We start from the raw sequence: 18,047 nt of genomic DNA on the forward strand, positions 1-18,047 counted from the left end.
TAAAACTTTTATATAAAGAAGAATCTTCAGGAATTCTTGTAACCATAAGTGTAAATGCGGTTTTAAAAAATCACTGCTGAAGAAGTCATATTCTATCTTGAAACAAAGGAATATATAAGAGAGACTTGTGACTACGTCGAAGGTCTATTACGACACGATAGTACTCCTACATATTATTGCTGGCTCCACAAAGAACCAATTAATTCCTAGTCCTGCTTGTAATGCCCAGCGTTTCTATCTTTGATGTTTTTTTACACATATATTTTAAGTGAATTCTTTGGAGAACTTTTAAAAATAAAAATCTTTTTTGGTCTTTAATTTCCTACTTCCTTGTGTACTCATTTTATGAAATTAAAATTATCTAGATGCTTAAAAGTCTGAGGTTTTTAAATAACATCGTTTTCCTCAACTTCTTTGAAGAATGTTTCATGTCAGTTTCTAAACAAATTTTTTTTGCTCTTTTTTTTCAACGCCTACAATAGGTAGTTTATAACTTTCAAGAATACCAGACAATTCACCGGGGGAGGGGTTACTGTCATGCATTTCAAGAAATCGAATGATTAAAAGGGACTATATAATACATGTATATTATGAGATTATAAAGTTAACAAAATGTTTATGATTTTAACATGTAATATCGATAAACACTTATACTTACAATCTGAATCCTCGATAAAAAAAAAAAATTAATTTTGCGTAGTCCTTTTATATATACATGTTCAAAATGTGTCGTTTACAAATTTTGATTATCACTAATTAAAATTAATGCTAAAGACAATACATACATTTTGGTTTAATTAATGAATTTTTTTAGAAAGAATTTCTTAGTAAAATTACGTAAACATGCCTGCAAATCCGTAGTAATTTAACTCTTCAATTCAAGTTAAGCATTATTATGTCCTTTCTAATGTGTCATGATCCATCTATTTGTCCTTCATTATTACATACATGTACACACACGTGTGCGCGCTCATGAAACAAATAAAACATGCAATCGGGATCCTTGACTTTCTAATGCATGGTGATGAAAAATAACACTAAACTCGTCTTAATTATCTGCATTTATTTTTATTTTTTTTGGTAAAATAAAACATGCATGCTATTAAAGTTCATCAAAATAGAACAAAGCAATAAAGATTATTCATATCGTGAATATATTTTTGTTGCTGCATATCAATGAAATACAAATAAATTAAATGCATTTATTGAAGAAAAAACAGCAACAAATTTTAATGTGAAAGCAACGAGCTTCGATTTTCGAAGAAAAAAATTCAGTTTATTTTTTGTTGGTAAGTTGTAACTGCATTTTAATATCTTGAACATTTATCCAAAATACAGATCGTTGTTAACTAAAATAGAATATGTATTCTTTTTATAATTATAAACGCACATTTATCACTTCAAAATATGATACAGTATACTATTACTCTGTTGACAGTATTGATTCTGAGGTAGGATGGAAATGTTATACATTTAGTTTTAAGAGCATTATGACTTTTTACAAGACACACAACAGTTCCGGCGAAAATTTTCAAATTTACAAAATTTCATCATTTTCACCACACTGCAATATTCCGATTCGTCCGTGCAAGCTAAAAATTAAAAAAAATTATACATTAAGATATAATTGTATAAACAGAAAAAATACATTTCACTATTTTATCTTCATTCCAGTTTATAATAATACAAAAAATTGTAACTACAACACTTTGTATTTGAAGGCAGAGCTTCAGCTGAAGATCAGAGAAAAAATATCTTGACCTTGAATAATGCATTGTAATGATCAGCTGACATATCTATTTTAAGGAGGCTGAGTGATCAACATGTTAACAAAATAAGATCTGCCTTAAACTTTGACATATGATAATGTTGGACATATATGTTAATTAGCTTCAAAATTTGAATATTATCCTTTATCTTTATATAGAGCTCTTCTTCTCAAGGAGATCAATAAGATAGTCTAAAAATGACACTACCATTCAGCCCTCTTAATATTAGAAGCATAATGTACGTTATATTAAAAATAGTATGTACTTACAGCAGTTGCCCATTTCGCACATTTTCATCGTCCTTGGTCGCTGGAGAGAAGAGCACTCTTTTCCGGCGGATAGCCTCGTTTTAGACCATACACAATCGAGTGATCTCGTTTTGAAACCGTTTGTCTCACATTCACCAATACACTGTGTAAGAAAATATGATGTTTTAAAAGAAATTCTGAAAAAGCATTTTATTTTAAAAATCAAACCCAGGAAGGACAGAAATAAGACCGAAGACATTAAGTGTGATGCGCACGAATGATTATTTGGTTTTTTTTTAATTTGACCGAGTTGTAACCCCCCCCCCCCCCATTTTAAAATTTTATCATAAACACACGGTTTAGTACCATTGTCCATTTGGAAGCAATCCACACGGCTTTGCAGTCTTTGTTGGAGCACTCCATTTCTGTGGGTGGGATAGTACCCAGACTCTCACAGTGTGAGGTGTCGTTCATCACTTGATCGTTTGACAGGCAAATGACTTCTCGTTTTATCAATGCGGTTTTGTCCCTAACACACTCTGAAGCCGCGCACTGAAAATCATTTCATAATATTGATTACATAAAAAATAATTATAACACAATAATTCTATTGATACGGTACATATTACTCTATGCAAAAAATGCCTTTTCTGTTAAAGTGATTTTATTGAAGAATTTTTAAAATACGCACAATTTTAGCATACCGTGCAAAAACAAATTGAATTACTATTTTAACTCAATATTAAATATGTTTTCCGAAATTCGAAGTATACAGCCAGGTAAGTAAGTGCGAGTTGTCAGTCTTGCTTGAGGTATATTGTACAGTACCTTAAAAATGATTTTTTCTAATTTTTTCTGTGCTATAGTTTTATTTTTAATTTTTACCTCCGACCAATTCCCTAGAGACCATTCCAAACACGGAAACGTATTACAACTCTGAATCAATAACGGAGCACTGTGCCCTGCCTTAGTACATAATCTCACCGGAAACACTTCAAAGTAATCTCGCGTAATGATTTCACAACTGACGTTTCGCGACTGCAATCCTCCGCCACACGTAGCAGAGCAAGCACTCCAGTCACTCTTAACCAGGAAAAGCGGACTATATTTCCTGGACACGGGGTCCATCTGTTTCGTATAAATGCTTCGCGCAACCAAATTCATTGGCTGAATTCCAGAGATATACTTCTGTCGCAGCATTGTCGCTTTAAATATGTCATAAACACTGCTGAAAGATAGAGGACTACTCGACTGCAAGGATCCAGCTTTGCAGGAGTATATCCCCGAGTCTTTCTCTGGAACAGCATTTCTAATTTTCAAAAATCTCTTCCGGGTTAACTTGACCCTTTTAGAATATCGGATCGTGGTCCCATTTTTTAACCATCTTATATCCTGTAATTGTATCCCACGCGTCGGACACTTTATTAGGATAGTTGTCCCTGGCAAAATAGTTGCAGTCATGCCAATGGTGAGTTTCACTCTTTTAAGTTTGTCCATTTGAAAAAACTGAACTTCTAATGCGCGTAGTTTCGGTTCTGGACAAACGGTGTGATTGCACTTTTGTACATCCATGGGATGCTTGTTCGAATCACAAAGAGTAGACGAAATGTTTATGTAGTTTCCCCCAGCATTCTTCTTCACACAGTACACATCACGTGACCGATATCCCTGACCGCATGTAACGGAACACTGAAGATACAAATCGCAAAAGTAATTGAAATTTGATTGTAAATATCAATTGCTGGATAAATACCATAGAATGAATGATTTGTATAAGCACAAAATGATTTTCAAACGTGTATTAGAAATGAAGAATAAAAACAAAACATTTTATCTAATATGTAAGGGGAACTTTTACTTTAAATATATTATATCAATGATATAAACTTCAGTGTGTTTTATTTTGCGTTTAGGCGGAATATATTTTTCGTTCAATTAAGTACATCACAAAAAAGTATACATACAAAAATGCACTAACTTACACTAATGCTTACTTTTTGAAATTCAATTTCCGATAAATATTTTACCCACTTATAATATACTACTAATGATAGTAATTCACCTTCGACCACGGACCAGACAGCCACTCAGAGTGGCAGTCGATGCTGTTGCATTTCCGGTTGCGAGTTGGCACGGGTTGCTCGCACATGTAATCCGGAAGATGGATCGCGTCCCGGAAGCCAACAGCAAACTCCTGTATGCACTCGACGTCACGGTGCATGATTCCCCCGCCACAGCTGACTGAACACATCCCGAAATCTCCCACTTTCCACCTGTGTACAAAAGCAACATATTGTACGAGAGGGGCATTTGATATGCAATAATCCTTAATGGGTATTTAAAAAATGCTATGTTTTAAATATCAATACTTCTAAAATGATTTTTACAAAACATGTAAAATGAATTCATCGCATAAATGAACCCATGATCAACGGAGAACTCATCTTGTTACTCCAAATTTATTTAAGCATTTTAAACAACTTTCTGATGATTACATTTACATACATTACATGTATGTATTCATAACAAGTATTTTTAGCATTCAACAAATCAAAAATGCAGCGTCATGAATTAAACGCAATATGCAGACTGTGAAGCCATGGGGTCTGATATATCCATGTGCAGATTAAGAGTGGTGAAAGGTCGGGGGTACCCCATTGAATATCCAAATATCTTTATCATTTAATATCTAATCTAATTTACATAGTAAAATTACCAAAAATATGCCCCCTGCCAAATTTATATATCCCTCTGACCCACTTAAAAATTTTTCTGGATCCGCGCATGGATATTGTTTGTTTATATTCATCCATTCAAGATTTTACCATGTTGCGTTTTGCGTATTCTCGTATCTGAATGATAGTTTCCGTGTACGAAAAAACTGGGGGTGTAATTCAAGATCATGTGAAACTCAAAAGGTTATATCAGAGAAAGAACGGATAATATCCAATCGTATCAAATTGAAGGATGAAGGTGGTTGTAAAGACAATACACTGTGGGGAGATATATTCTAGTAGTTACCTCTGAGGACAATTGATGTCGTTACAAACTCTTCTTTCGACAGGGACTAAGTGGACATCTTTACAATTACTGTCATCCACCGTGGAACCGTTGTGTATGCTAACACATCGAACGATAGTTTCCTGTACCCCTAAAAATAGTACATACACACGACCTCATTTATATATACATTGATATATTGATATATTAATATAGCATAAAAAATGGTTTTGATAGAATTTAAATGGCCAATTGTTTTGGTAAGGTAATGGAATTTCCCAACATCGTCTGAGCACTTGCCGTTTCATTCAGTGCGTGTGAAGATTTCTTAAATTACAATTCTTGTTGAAAAAAAAATTGCTGAGAGCATGAAGGAAACATAGAATTAAAGTCTTGTATAAGCGAGTTTTGATCTAGTGACAGAAGGAAACAAGTGCTATGACGTCATGTCGGAGCGCTGTTTTGTGTTGTGTCTAAGCCTCTCTTTGAGGTTTACAGGGAAACCACTCACCGCCCAAACAACTTCTGCTGCACGGCGTCATACCCACTACACGGTACTCAAACTGTTCCACACATTCCTGTATGATGCAAGGAGAGGAATTCAGTGGTTTCAATCCTAATAAATAAACAAACATTTAAGACATACTAACTATCATAAAAATTCCCTTGGTCTACCAGTTACATTTTCACGTATGTTTTTGTCTGGAAAAAGATAAAACACAATTATAATCTTCCTAATTAATTATAATCAAATGATGTGAAAAGTTTAAACAAATACTAGTACCCTTGCATTCTTTATCCGGAAGTTCCGTATCTTTTCCTATGCGCAAGACATAGACTTGACAGGTGACGTAGCGCCATTTCCGGCCCCTACCACACGTGACACTGCAGGGCTGCCATTCTCTTGCCACAAATCTGTTGTGAATATAAAACAAATTGTAAGGAAAATTTCTTGATTAATCGTACACCTAGATGTTTGTGAACATTTTAGGTCATTATCTAGAGCTCATACATGCAAGATGTACTACATGAAGCACCATAGGAAGGAGGGGGGTATACCTCTTATTATGATCCCCCGTCATAGCATGCAGGGGAATTCTTTAAAAAAGTTAAGAGCAAATCTTTAGTTCTTGAAACGCCCATGCCAATTTTATCGTGGTTCCTGGTGACTTTACGATTGACGCACCATTCTTTAACTGTATATATTTACGAAATATTCAATGATATTTTATCTTTCCAAACGCACCGTTGTAGTACAGTAACTCTGGGCTATAGAACACATTTGTATTAACCCTGATGTAACACTCTAACATTGCGTACTACTCCCGTGCGAATACCCCAAGGTATTATCTATACCAATCTAAATGGAGAAAATAACATCCAGAAATTAAATACTGGACCAGAAACACCTTTTTTCTCTCCCTCTTTTATCTCAGAAATAGTTGTCATACTTTATATATCTCCTCAACAAATCATTCCCTATCATCTAGACTTTAAACGTTGACCTACAACATATTAGGTCCACCCTCCCGACAATTTAAAAACTCGATATTTCAAAATGACAACGGCGTAAAGTTACAGAGGCATTGTGCCTTTAAACACATACTTATTTGCTTGCGGTTTCGGTTTCAATGGGAAGAAGCCGCCTTTATTTGCAGATAGATTGTATTTTTCTTTATTTTTTCGTACTTTAGTGCTAATATCAAATACCTTGGGCGGGGCCCTGTTCTCTCTGTACTCTTCAGCGGGGGTAGGCGTTTAATGGAACTGCTGTCCGACTCCCCTAAAATCACCTCTTGTATATCTTTAAAAAATATTTAAAATGAGAACAAAAATAAAATTATCTAAATATAAAACAAAAATATCAATTATGACGTTATTCAATTAAAAGAATTACCCCTTTTCGATATTTTTTTGTCTGTATTTGGATAAAAAATAACATATCGATTAGTATTCAAAGTTGATTAAAAACAAGAGGCCCATGGGGCCACATCGCTCACCTGAGCAACAACGGGCGTTCAAAAGATATTGTGCCATATGGTCCCTCGGTAGAATAACAAAAAATAAATATTGTCAAGTATTCGAATTTTACACTTATTTTTGCATACACGTAATCATTGACATTGTACCTTCATGAAATACTATTTTTTACCAGAATATGAAAATCCTACGCAAGATATAAAACTAAACATTTGGTGGGGGTACACTGTTAAGTTGTTAACTTCCAATTCCCTATCTTTTCGTTCTGCCCCCCCCCCCCACTTTGTAAAGCGATCAAAATATATGAGAGCATATAGGTACATTTGTTTCATCAACTACTTACTTGTTATTGTATTTAAAAAAAATCTATAATAGTTATTGTATTTTATTTAAAAAATCCTACATGTATAGATGTGAAGAAGAAAATTGTACCTCAATGTGCCCAATTCCTCAAATTAAAACATTCAAAAATTTAATTTGTCTTCTCCATTATAGTTAAATGACTGTTATTTACCTCGCGTACAAACCAGGATAATTTTCCGCTGTGATATTTTCTTAGGAATAGCGATAATTATTTTATCCCCATAACAGAAATGTGTCAGAACTATGGAAACTGTTTTAAAGATGTTGTTTTTATTTACTCGTGTCTGAAAAACTATCAAAATTGATGTAGATTTCACATTATTTATTGTATAAAGAGGGGACCCCAGAGAGTAGGTATATACAGAATATCATTCTTTTATTTTGTTTGTACAAGTATTTAACATACTCTAATTCATATAGAATTTCTAATGTTCAACCAAAATTTCAGCGTCAATCGTAGAATTATAAGCAAGATACAGAGCTCACAGTTTCCCTAGGTTTGAGTCATATTTTGTTGACATGACTTTATTACATTCAGCTTAAGATTTTTAACTTGGTATTTCCTATTCAGCATTTAAAATGGAAAAAAATAATGGCCTACGATTTTCAAGTCTTTTATTCACTCAAGACCAGTTCATTGGTATTTAAGGTTCAAAATCAGTTTATACAAATGTACACAAACACATTCTAGGATCACATGTACAGTAGGAGTAATAATGACGAAAAAAGGTTAAGTTTACAATACAATAAGTTGTTAAAATTGGTTTCTGGAAGAACAGACTTTGAAAATTTTCTTAGTAAATATTGACAATTTTTTTACTTTTTTAATCTTTAGTTTTTAAGATCTGTGTACAAACATAGAATTGTGAGCAAATCTCTGTATCTTGCTTATAATTCGAAGCTTAACACTCAAATATGGTTAGTAAATAGAAATTGTAAACAATTAAAACACAAGAAACATGCACTATAACAAATAAAGAACACAATTTATTTTTTCGAAATGAATCATATATATACATGTATATGTATATACCTACATATTTCCTTCAGCGATATCAAACTCTATTTAAACTGAATAAACTCGAGAAAATGCCGAGCATCGATCTCAACAAAACATATTGCATTAATCTACCATTACGCAAAGGATAATGCCGAATTACCGATAGAATGAATTGTATTTCAGTACTTTTTTGATACATCAGATTTTGCTTAATTTGCACAGGTAAACAGTTAACTGTTTGATTTACCGAAGTCTCTGTTTGAATTGATACGTAAAAATCACGAAATACGAGAGTTCCCAGGTTAAATTACAAAGCATAAATAATGAAAACGAAACGAAAATCAGAACAAGCTAACACCAACGTCAGGTAACGGGTGGTTTCGCTCCGATCACTTGTTCGCGCTGAGAGGTTTCGCGCCGAGTGGTTTCGCCCCTTTTCAATATATGATATAGGTATTATTAACGATCAATGATCATTATAATTTGAAAATATAATGAATACATTAATTTAACATGTATATGCGAGCATCTTATGGAATTTTATGCATTATTAATATCATTTTATAATCTATCATATCATATAATGCATTATATTTTAGGTACTCACCAACTTATGGCAGTAGAGGCAGCATTCACGAACCATTTCTTCGCTATACTCTTTCAGAATACTGGTTCCAAAAAATACGCACTAACGAATTCTTGAGATACTCATCATTTAGTTCTCCAAATTAGATCGCAATCAAAGCTATTTATTTAACGGGGTTTTTTTGTTGGATTAACTGCCGACTAATTAAACCGTGCTCAGGCAATGTGTATAAAGTTATTGTCTAATTAAACTAAATCACTTTCTAAAACATTTAATTTACCACTTATGTATAGATAGAAATAATTTAATTTAAATTACATATTTAAAAACCAAAGCAACAAGCAGTGTGTATTGTAGTGTTTATTAATACAATCGGGGCGAATCCACTCGGGGCGATCATGTATTCGGAGCGAAACCTCTCAGCGCGAACAAGCGATCGGAGCGAAACCACCCGGATTCTATGCATTCCAACGTCATGTGTGAAATCTGTCAACGCATAGAAATATTTAGCCTCAATTTACTTCACAAAATCGGCACCAATATATTTTGCATGTTTCAAAAATTTCCCTTCATACACGAACTGTTGCATAACAAGCAAATTCATCATAGTCAGATCGACCCTTTTTCGTATAATGTCATGGCTGCTTTAAACAAAGAACCTCGTTTTAGAAGTATGGTATACGAGTCTTGGTAAAATGGGTATGCAAACCCGGGCCGTGGCAAAATAAAAGCCGGGGTAGATCGGCAATCGTCAATTCAAATTACGCATTATTTTGCGGCAATATTTACAGCGAATACAAATATAACTGGTCCATCAAATATCCTGAAATTTTAATGAGATTGGCAGATTAATAACTGCCAATCTTTTGTTTTGACCAGGCCAAGTCTTGCCTACCCATTTTACCGGATGCCGAACCGAACCGAAGCTGAAACACGCCTTTCCTTTATCATAACTCAGATTTGAAACTGAATTAGACCTTAATTTTTGCAATTTATATTTTCCTTCCAGTAAGGATAATTTACGCTAAACTACGTTGAATTTGCCTCGGTAGTTCTTGAAAAGAAGATTTTTAAAAATGCACCCCCTTTTTCTACAGTTTCAAGGTTTTCTCCGCTTTGAATACAGATCGGACTTTTATTTCTGCAATTTATATTCGCCATCCCATAAGGATGCTTTGTGCCAAATTTGGTTGAAATTGGATAAGCGGTTTTAGAGAAGAAGTTCAAAATGTAAAAAGTTTACAGACGGACGGACGGACGGACGGACGGACAGACAGACGGACAGACGGACGACGGACAGAATGTGATCAGAATAGCTCACTTGAGCTTTCAGCTCAGGTGAGCTAAAAATGATAACTTTGAACAGAAAAGCGCATGTTACCGCTTTTAATACTTGTTTGCTGGATATATATTAACATATTTACTGTATTTACTTTACTGTATTTAATTTATTAATTACAGTATTCCGTAAACGCATGAAATATTATCACCTTGGATATTGCTCCGATTCTTACTAACAATATACTGTGATCGTTGAAGTTTAAATAATGTGATGATACTGCAGAATGTAGCATGAATTGCTAAATACTATAGAGGTATGTAAATGACGAGAGTTTGAAATAAAGATATCTTGCATCTACATACAGAAAGTTTATAATGTTAACTTGAGAGCATAGATGTACAATAAGAATGCAATATCATGCCGCTTCATCTTTCAACGCCGTACCTTTGAGCATGTAATCTGCATGACTTGTACATATAGAGGAAACCCTTAACATTCGCTGTAATGTCAAGCAAGCATGTGAACAGATTTTATTGTTACCCAAATCGAAGGGTTATGTAAAATAAAGATCGTTTTCCCCAAGGAGGTTATTATGTAAAACAAAAATTCAGTTCGCTTGGTACAACAAAGTTTTATCTAGTAGCTTAAATGAGGGTGTGGATTTTCTCTCGGTTATTCCCATGTTCATACACGACAACTAAATCTACATGCCTTGTAGAACATTTTATGCAAATTGCATACTTAAACGATGTTTCTGAATTTTGACTCGTACCATTCTGAACAAAGCATAAGACTGAGGTGTTGCAAGATCGAAGCGTTATCGGTTTGAATTTTAGGTCGCAGAACTCTTTTCCAAAGTGTTGGCAGACGACACCCCTTCTCTGGACACCGTTTCCACAAGTTACAGAGCACTGAAACAAAAACAAAAAAACCACGATGTTTTGGTTAAATCTATTCACCATGAATTTTTGATTAATACAAGCAAAGATGCTTTTCATGAAAATGAAGAAAAGCTAATTATACGAAGAAAAAGCTAACGTTATGGAATATTCAAACGGTGAAAATGAAAGGTACCGGTGCCCAGTGTCCGACATGCCAAACAGGACACAGTGTTTTGTCGCAAAGTTGTTTGGTAACTGGTGTTCGGGTGTCACAAAACTTTTCGCTGACGTATGTTTGTGTGGAATTCGGAAAGAACATTACACATCGTCTGGCTCTCCAAGAGTACTTCTTTGCGCAGGAACAATTGCTCCAAGGGCCGAACACCCATTTATACCTTGATGCGAATGAAGAAAAAACAACTGAAACACTTGTATCATTATTCAATACACGAACGTTTAATTAATTGAAACAATAAGGTCTTTGTATATCTTTGGAGAGAGAGAGAGAGAGAGAGAGAGAGAGAGGGGGGGCTTACATTGGGTTTCCTTTGCAGTCCCGTAATTTGCATGACCGAGTCTGTTGTTTCGGTCTTTCTGCAGAGCGACATCTTTTGTTGCGGACCCGTTTCCCGGATGCCCTATTTATACAGACCGGCTTTGCTCTTCTGTATCCTTAATATAAAGCATACTTTTAATTTATAGAAATTTGACGTGAGTTGTCGAGGTATTCGTAAAAATCAATATTTAAACATTAACAGTTATTTAAAAGGATTTTTATTCGGTTAACAGTGGCATAAACTTTATGTCGATCAATAATTACGGAGGATGTGTGGTCAACAAATTGCAAATTAGATCTTTCTTAAAATTTAAGATATTAATTTTTTTTTACATAAACTGTAGCTTCCAAAAATGTGTAAGAAAATGGTTCTTAATTTAAATAAATTTCTGTTCTTCTAAAGGAGATTGCTATACTGTGGTTTCATCAGTATTCGATGAATACCAATTTCCAATACCAATACGAAATTAAGTATTCATTGAAGTGAAATTTCTATTAACATTTTGTATTGATAGGATCATTGGCCACGAATTTACGAATCTTTGAAACTGTGATTTTCACTTTATTCACGAAAATTGATACCCTTGAATATTAATGAAACCACAGTAGTTCAAAAAATGGCTGCTTTCACCCAGCCCCCTTAAAACCAAGACTGAAAAGTACATAAAGGAGCAGGTTACCTACACCACAAGTCGATGAACATTCACCGTATCCCGAGAGTGACCACGTAAATTTCGGTGTCTGTCGTGACATACACGAATTGTTTCCTCCACATACCCCACATCTGTCCAGTACTTTCTTTGATCCCAGTATACCATCACATCCCACATTCTACAAAAAATATCGATTCTTTTTAGCAGACATAACAAATATATATACATATGGTCGAAAATGATTCTAATTTTTTGGAATTTTCGAAATGAATTCACGCGATAGTAAAATTATTACAGATTTTAATACCCAACACTTTCCGTCGATGCACATATCCTTTGAGTCGTTCCGACATTTTGTACCGTCCACCACATGATTAGCCAATCGGTGGATGACGTCATGTCCCTCGGCCTGACAATACAGGGCGCATGGGTTCTTGGAATCGTGGTATGGGACCCAATTTAGCACCTCTCCTGAATACGGGTTCTTATTAAACGCTGAACATTGCAACGCTCTATAGTCTAGTACATTCCCTGGACATTCCTGAATAAAAGAGAAACATTGTTCTAAGTTTATTCCACATACAATGACAAATTAAAAGGAGAGACATTTTTAAGTTTCTTGGATCCATTTTGATGGATTTCGATAAACAGCAGTGTGGGTTTCCGCGATCGTGTCCAATTTAAAACATTTAACGAGAACCAAAACTCATGGTCGAAAAAGCAAGGGTCAAAACCCTGTAGCCATGCCTGTTAGACGTCCCCCAACGACATTACATAAAACCACACCCGCACCTGCAAAGGTGAATTGTCATTTGTCAAAAACTCCCCTAATTACAGTTTCTTCTACAAGTTTGATCACTTTCGTGCCTGTGGTACCATGATCACCGTGAAAATATTCACAGAATGGCGGGTACGATCAGCGACTCCGCGACCTTGTACCCAGCAACCGGTGTTCGGGCCACGATTTTCACTTCTACTTTCTTGTTTAACATGGCCATTAATTCAAGTTCTATTCTTCTTGGGTGTCAGAGAGATTTTACCCAAAAACGAAAAAAAAATATCTTGTAACACACGCGTACGATATAATGGTTTCCAAGGTATGTGGTTAATTGAAACCCGATACCGAATGCCTGGTTTTGGGGAGGGTTAATCGCTCTTTAGTGTGACCTCCGTGTGACCATTGTCTGTTATTAAACGAATATAAATGAAACTGGGCGGGTAGGTATGAAAACATAAATTACAACGTGATTCTTCGGCAGGATATTTTAACAATCTACACCACCTATTTTTTTTTTTTGGTCTTCCCAGGACAGACTGACTATCATCGCGTAAAGCTTGTGCTTACAATAAAGAAAATATTCTCTCCTCCCAAGATAAATATACATCGCTTCTGTTTGGGTTCCGTTGTTTTATGCAAAGGTCTGATATTGTTTGTTTTAAGACAAAACATCTTGCCATGTATATACACTATTTCGGAGAGATATATCCAAAACGATGTATCAAAAATCGGTTTATTTACATCCAAATAACCTCTACTTTGAAGGGAATTTGCATTGAAACTTAAGTATATATCACAAACACTTGGAGAAATGCAATTCGTTGTTATTTCGAAATCAAATTAGAGTGACGTTGTTGATGCCAAACAGATTTTATTGATTTAGACTCATGTAAGTTAGATAAGATCTTCACGACCAACATTGATAATGCAATACAATGCACTTCATATTATACAGGGGGAAAATATAGAATTAAACTTCTTTTAAAACATTTGTGTGGGAGTTTCTTTTGCAAATCGTCCAGATTGTTTGAGCTATGTACAGACTCTTTGTAGAACAGGAATTTTCTTTGTATTTTATATTATATGTATTTATCACATCCTAAGATCGATGTCATTGCGAGCAATTCAAATAGGACATTTTCGACATGGATTGGCAATTCATTGTTGTATTCTACTGAAACGAAAATCGAAAAAACTTACTCCTTTTTTTGCCAACAATCTGAGTTTTGAGAGAGAGAGAGAGAGAGAGAGAGAGAGAGAGAGAGAGAGAGAGAGAGAGAGAGAGAGAAACTATTGAGAATGGGTTTAAGATTTTTTTTATTTTATCGACCATCTCGCTCCACCCATATTAAAACAATCTGGTTTTCACTCAATACTTTAAAACAAACCAAAGTGCTGGTCTGATTGGCTTAATTTACCTGCATGTTGCAAGCTCTATACTGAACGTCATCGGTCCGACATTCCCGGTTCATCGGTGAATCTTTGCGACACCGCCTGGTGCGGTAGGTGACGCCACCGTCGCAGGTACGGGAACACGTACCCCATTGTGTCCAAGGAGCCCAATCGTCACATGATACCTGTGGAGAAAGTACGACCCCTTCCCCTTTTAATCCAATGTATATGTTGATTGTTATATAGATAAATGAAAGTAAATGAAATACAAATATAAAAAAGGAAACGAAAATCAGATAATTTTTTAATACGTGAACATTAGTGCTCGGCTAAGTATGGACAGGAAAAGATATTAATCTTGGTTTTGATAAAAACTCCAAATTAAATTTTAACGGACAGATTGCGTGTTTGGTGGGGCAGTATATATAAAGACAAACTTCTGTCTCCAGCCGGTCGGCAACTGACAATTTGGGTGGTTTTATTACTATACGTAAAACGCAACCATAAGTAAATGCTGAGTGTATACTCTATCGGCATATTTTATGTAGTTCAAAGTTTTACTAGATTTCCCTCTACGCCATCAAAAAATCTTAACAATATGCAGAACCTTCATGTATATCGCTAATGCTTTATTGCGACACTAAGAGTTGGAGGTTTATGAAAACAATAATATTGTCTGCAATATATATATCATGAAATCTTTTGAAAAAGACGAAAATATCAACATCTACGTTGGTCTTTTTTTAAAGCCTCATATATTATCAGACTTTGTTTCTTTTAATTCTCTTTTTATTTCAAAAAAGTTTTTATTTTTAGCAACAATATGTATAAACTATCAAGTTGGTAATTTAAACAAGAATTCTTATCATTCGCGGGTTGCTGCGAGATTTAGGATTTCAGATCCATAAAGATGTGTGAAAGTAAACTCTAAGGGGAAAACAGGGCATACTTTGACAAAGTAGATATAACTCAATTTAAAGCAAATAATGAGCAAAACGTATCTCTTAAAAAAAAGCAGTATTTATTGAGGTTTTCAGTACATGTAATTCTTTTTGAATTACCCCTCCCCCTTCCCATCCTAATGATGTCTTTTAATAAACAATAAAAAGATGTGAACATATATTTCAAGCGAAGAAATCGTGAAGTGAAAACAAGTTCTTCGGCCTTGTTTATTTCTTTTACAGAGAAAGAAATATTTCAATTTTTTTATCCAGCTTACCCAAAGAAAAAAAAAATCTGTCGTCTGACACCTTTTGTCAAGCAAGGAGCGCAAAATTACCAAATTATACGTTTATGAATGAAGAAAACGCAGGCATGCACCAATTGTCATGCATAAAATAATCGTGTTTTTGAAAACTTATTATGGAAAATATATATGCGTATACATATGTAATCAATATGAAGCTTCATTTTTGCTTAAATAGATTGTGTCACCACCCCCCTCCCCATTCCATTTTTTATTGTTCACTATAACAATACACGCACTATTCAATTTCTGTTGTTGAAGTACTTTAAGTCGGACATTTAGAAGGTCAAAAATAAGTTAATCTGAAAGTCATAAGACCTTGAAATTCCTAAGCATATATTCTCGCATATGAAAAAAGGGGGAGGGAGAAAACGAAATTTAATGGATACTACTAGTATACGGTCTAATTATTCTTTGTGATATATACAAGTAAATTAAACATACACAATTTCATATAGAATACCTGCGGTTTACTTAGGCGAAAGACAAGAATAACATTTATATATGCACTTTAGTCTTAAATTTGCAAAGATAAACTTTAAACCGAAAATATTACAACACTGGAATTTGTGGATTAAACGCTAATGTACAAAATGATTAAAGTAAACATTCTTGTATAAGTTCCACCTATAGTCTATTGAATTCCAATACACGTTTGAAATGTCTTCTCAAAACAGACCAAATAATGTTCTTTGGCGACGCCTTTTCACTGTTGAAACCGAAGTTAAACTAAATTCATTTACATAAACATTCGCATCATAAACATTAAAGGGGAAAAAAATAAACTAAAAATTTACTTACGGTACACATAGAAATCCAGATGAATAAATAAGCATACAAAGTCTTCATTTTGATATAGAATCCGTCATTTTGGGTAGATTACTAGAAAAAAGAAAAAAAAATAAACTTGGATTTTTCCGTCACATCTTTGCGAGCCTGTAGCCCCTGCCACCGGAGTGGAACTAGTTCTGTTTTTCCCCTCACTCTCTCGTTCCTCCTCTCTCTCTCTCGCTCGATACTTCTGTTAAAGTCTCAAGAAGGCATAGGGAGGCCCTTTAAATTGATAGATACGAGATATATATATACATACATTTGTAAGCCCGGCCTTCACAAAAGAAGAGACTTGCAAATGAAATGATAGTAAAAACTTGATCCGTGTTAATAAACAAACCAGCGCGGAATGTATTACCCTTAGAACTGTATGATAATAGAGAAGAACTCATCCCTGCCCTCTTATAGACAAGTCAGATCAAAACAATGATATCTGACTCTGCTGCTAATGGCATTGCCACGGCAAAATCGGATGATGACCGCTAACAAAAAACTAATTTTTTTTTTTAAATAAAAACTTTTGCGAGTGAGATCCAATAGATGAACTCCGCCCGCCGTGTGTAAGTTTTCTTACGCAATGTACCTATTTAAAAATATTTACGGTGTCGCAAACACGGCGAAGCCAGTTCGCGATAAACATTTCTAAGTGCGGAAAACTGGGGAGGTAGTAGCACAAGAGCTTCATTTATCTGGTTTGGAGATGTAGTTAGGCAAAACATATGACTCTTAATTACAAGGGGGCAGATAATAAAAACTTCCTCGACTTTTATTTCTGTTTAGAAACATGGGCATACTGAGTGATGCTTTTATGTTTTTTTTTTCATATCACGGGGTTTCGTAAGAATAAACGAGTACAAAAAATAAAATTGAAAATTTGGACAACTGCATAACGATTGAGTGCGTTTAAAACGCATCGCCGAGCTTTCTATACCTCCATGTTGCATACCCACGATAAAAAGCCACTTAGGATATCAAACGCAACAAAAGTTTCATTATCGCAGAACAAAAGATATCGCAAAAGAAACGTGAGTCAAGGAAAAGGCTTGTATCTAGACACTTGACATCAACCCGAAAGATCGGTTTTGCCAAAGACCTCACATCTTGAACCTTGCCAAAGCGATCATCAAGGATCAACGACTGTCGCTTCTATACAAAGAGACCGCGTAATGGTTAACACCCTTGATATACAATTAGCAGAAAGACAAGATTTCAACAAAGCTTCAAAAAAATAATTGCTGCCTGCCTGGCCTTGAATTTATATGAAGAAAAAAAAATTGTTTCATTATTATGTTTCGATAGACCTCGATCCCTTCAACTGCTTCCACTCCCCAATGGAATCACAAATATACATAAGTTACAAATACATAAGATAAGCACTTGCCAGTTTTGGTAAAATGTATTTAAGTGCAGTATGTATGCATCATATACAATTAAAATATATAAATATTTTTATTAATGAATAATATATAATATAAAAGAAGT

General features: G+C 34.6%; 1 protein-coding gene across 3 annotated transcripts; it reads right to left on the reverse strand.

Moving 5' to 3' along the window:
• Window positions 1-1,029: 1,029 nt before the first annotated feature.
• On the reverse strand, window positions 1,030-17,125 carry LOC128178124 (ADAMTS-like protein 3). 3 transcript variants are annotated; one of them, XM_052845143.1, is made up of 17 exons: window positions 16,924-17,125; window positions 16,536-16,616; window positions 14,515-14,673; window positions 12,626-12,859; window positions 12,346-12,496; window positions 11,646-11,781; window positions 11,303-11,504; window positions 11,001-11,139; window positions 6,728-6,821; window positions 5,802-5,932; window positions 5,529-5,633; window positions 5,039-5,168; window positions 4,080-4,290; window positions 2,903-3,706; window positions 2,384-2,569; window positions 2,039-2,180; window positions 1,030-1,592 (listed from the first exon to the last, which is right to left on the reverse strand). In XM_052845143.1, the coding sequence occupies exons 2-17, from the start codon at window positions 16,581-16,583 to the stop codon at window positions 1,489-1,491; spliced, it is 2,976 nt and encodes a 991-aa protein (XP_052701103.1). In that variant the 5' UTR covers window positions 16,584-16,616; window positions 16,924-17,125; the 3' UTR covers window positions 1,030-1,488. The 3 variants fall into 3 exon arrangements, with proteins under 3 accessions (XP_052701103.1, XP_052701104.1, XP_052701102.1); XM_052845144.1 differs by lacking the exon at window positions 16,924-17,125 and adding an exon at window positions 16,825-16,843; XM_052845142.1 differs by lacking the exon at window positions 16,924-17,125 and having other exon boundaries at window positions 1,031-1,592; window positions 16,536-16,771.
• Between the last annotated feature and the right edge of the window lie 922 nt (window positions 17,126-18,047).

This window comes from Crassostrea angulata, chromosome 3 (assembly GCF_025612915.1).
Source record: "Crassostrea angulata isolate pt1a10 chromosome 3, ASM2561291v2, whole genome shotgun sequence".
NCBI classification, from domain to species: Eukaryota; Metazoa; Mollusca; class Bivalvia; order Ostreida; family Ostreidae; genus Magallana; species Magallana angulata.

What these genes read in the sequence shown, in the direction of transcription:
- LOC128178124 (XM_052845143.1), bottom strand. Translation starts at nt 16,583, where the DNA reads ATGAAGACTTTGTATGCTTATTTATTCATCTGGATTTCTATGTGTACC. An exon ending in TCTGGATTTCTATGTGTACC is followed by an intron (nt 14,674 to 16,535) that starts GTAAGTAAATTT and finishes CTTTCTCCACAG; the next exon opens with GTATCATGTGACGATTGGGC. An exon ending in GACATCAATTGTCCTCAGAG is followed by an intron (nt 4,291 to 5,038) that starts GTAACTACTAGA and finishes TTTTGTACACAG; the next exon opens with GTGGAAAGTGGGAGATTTCG.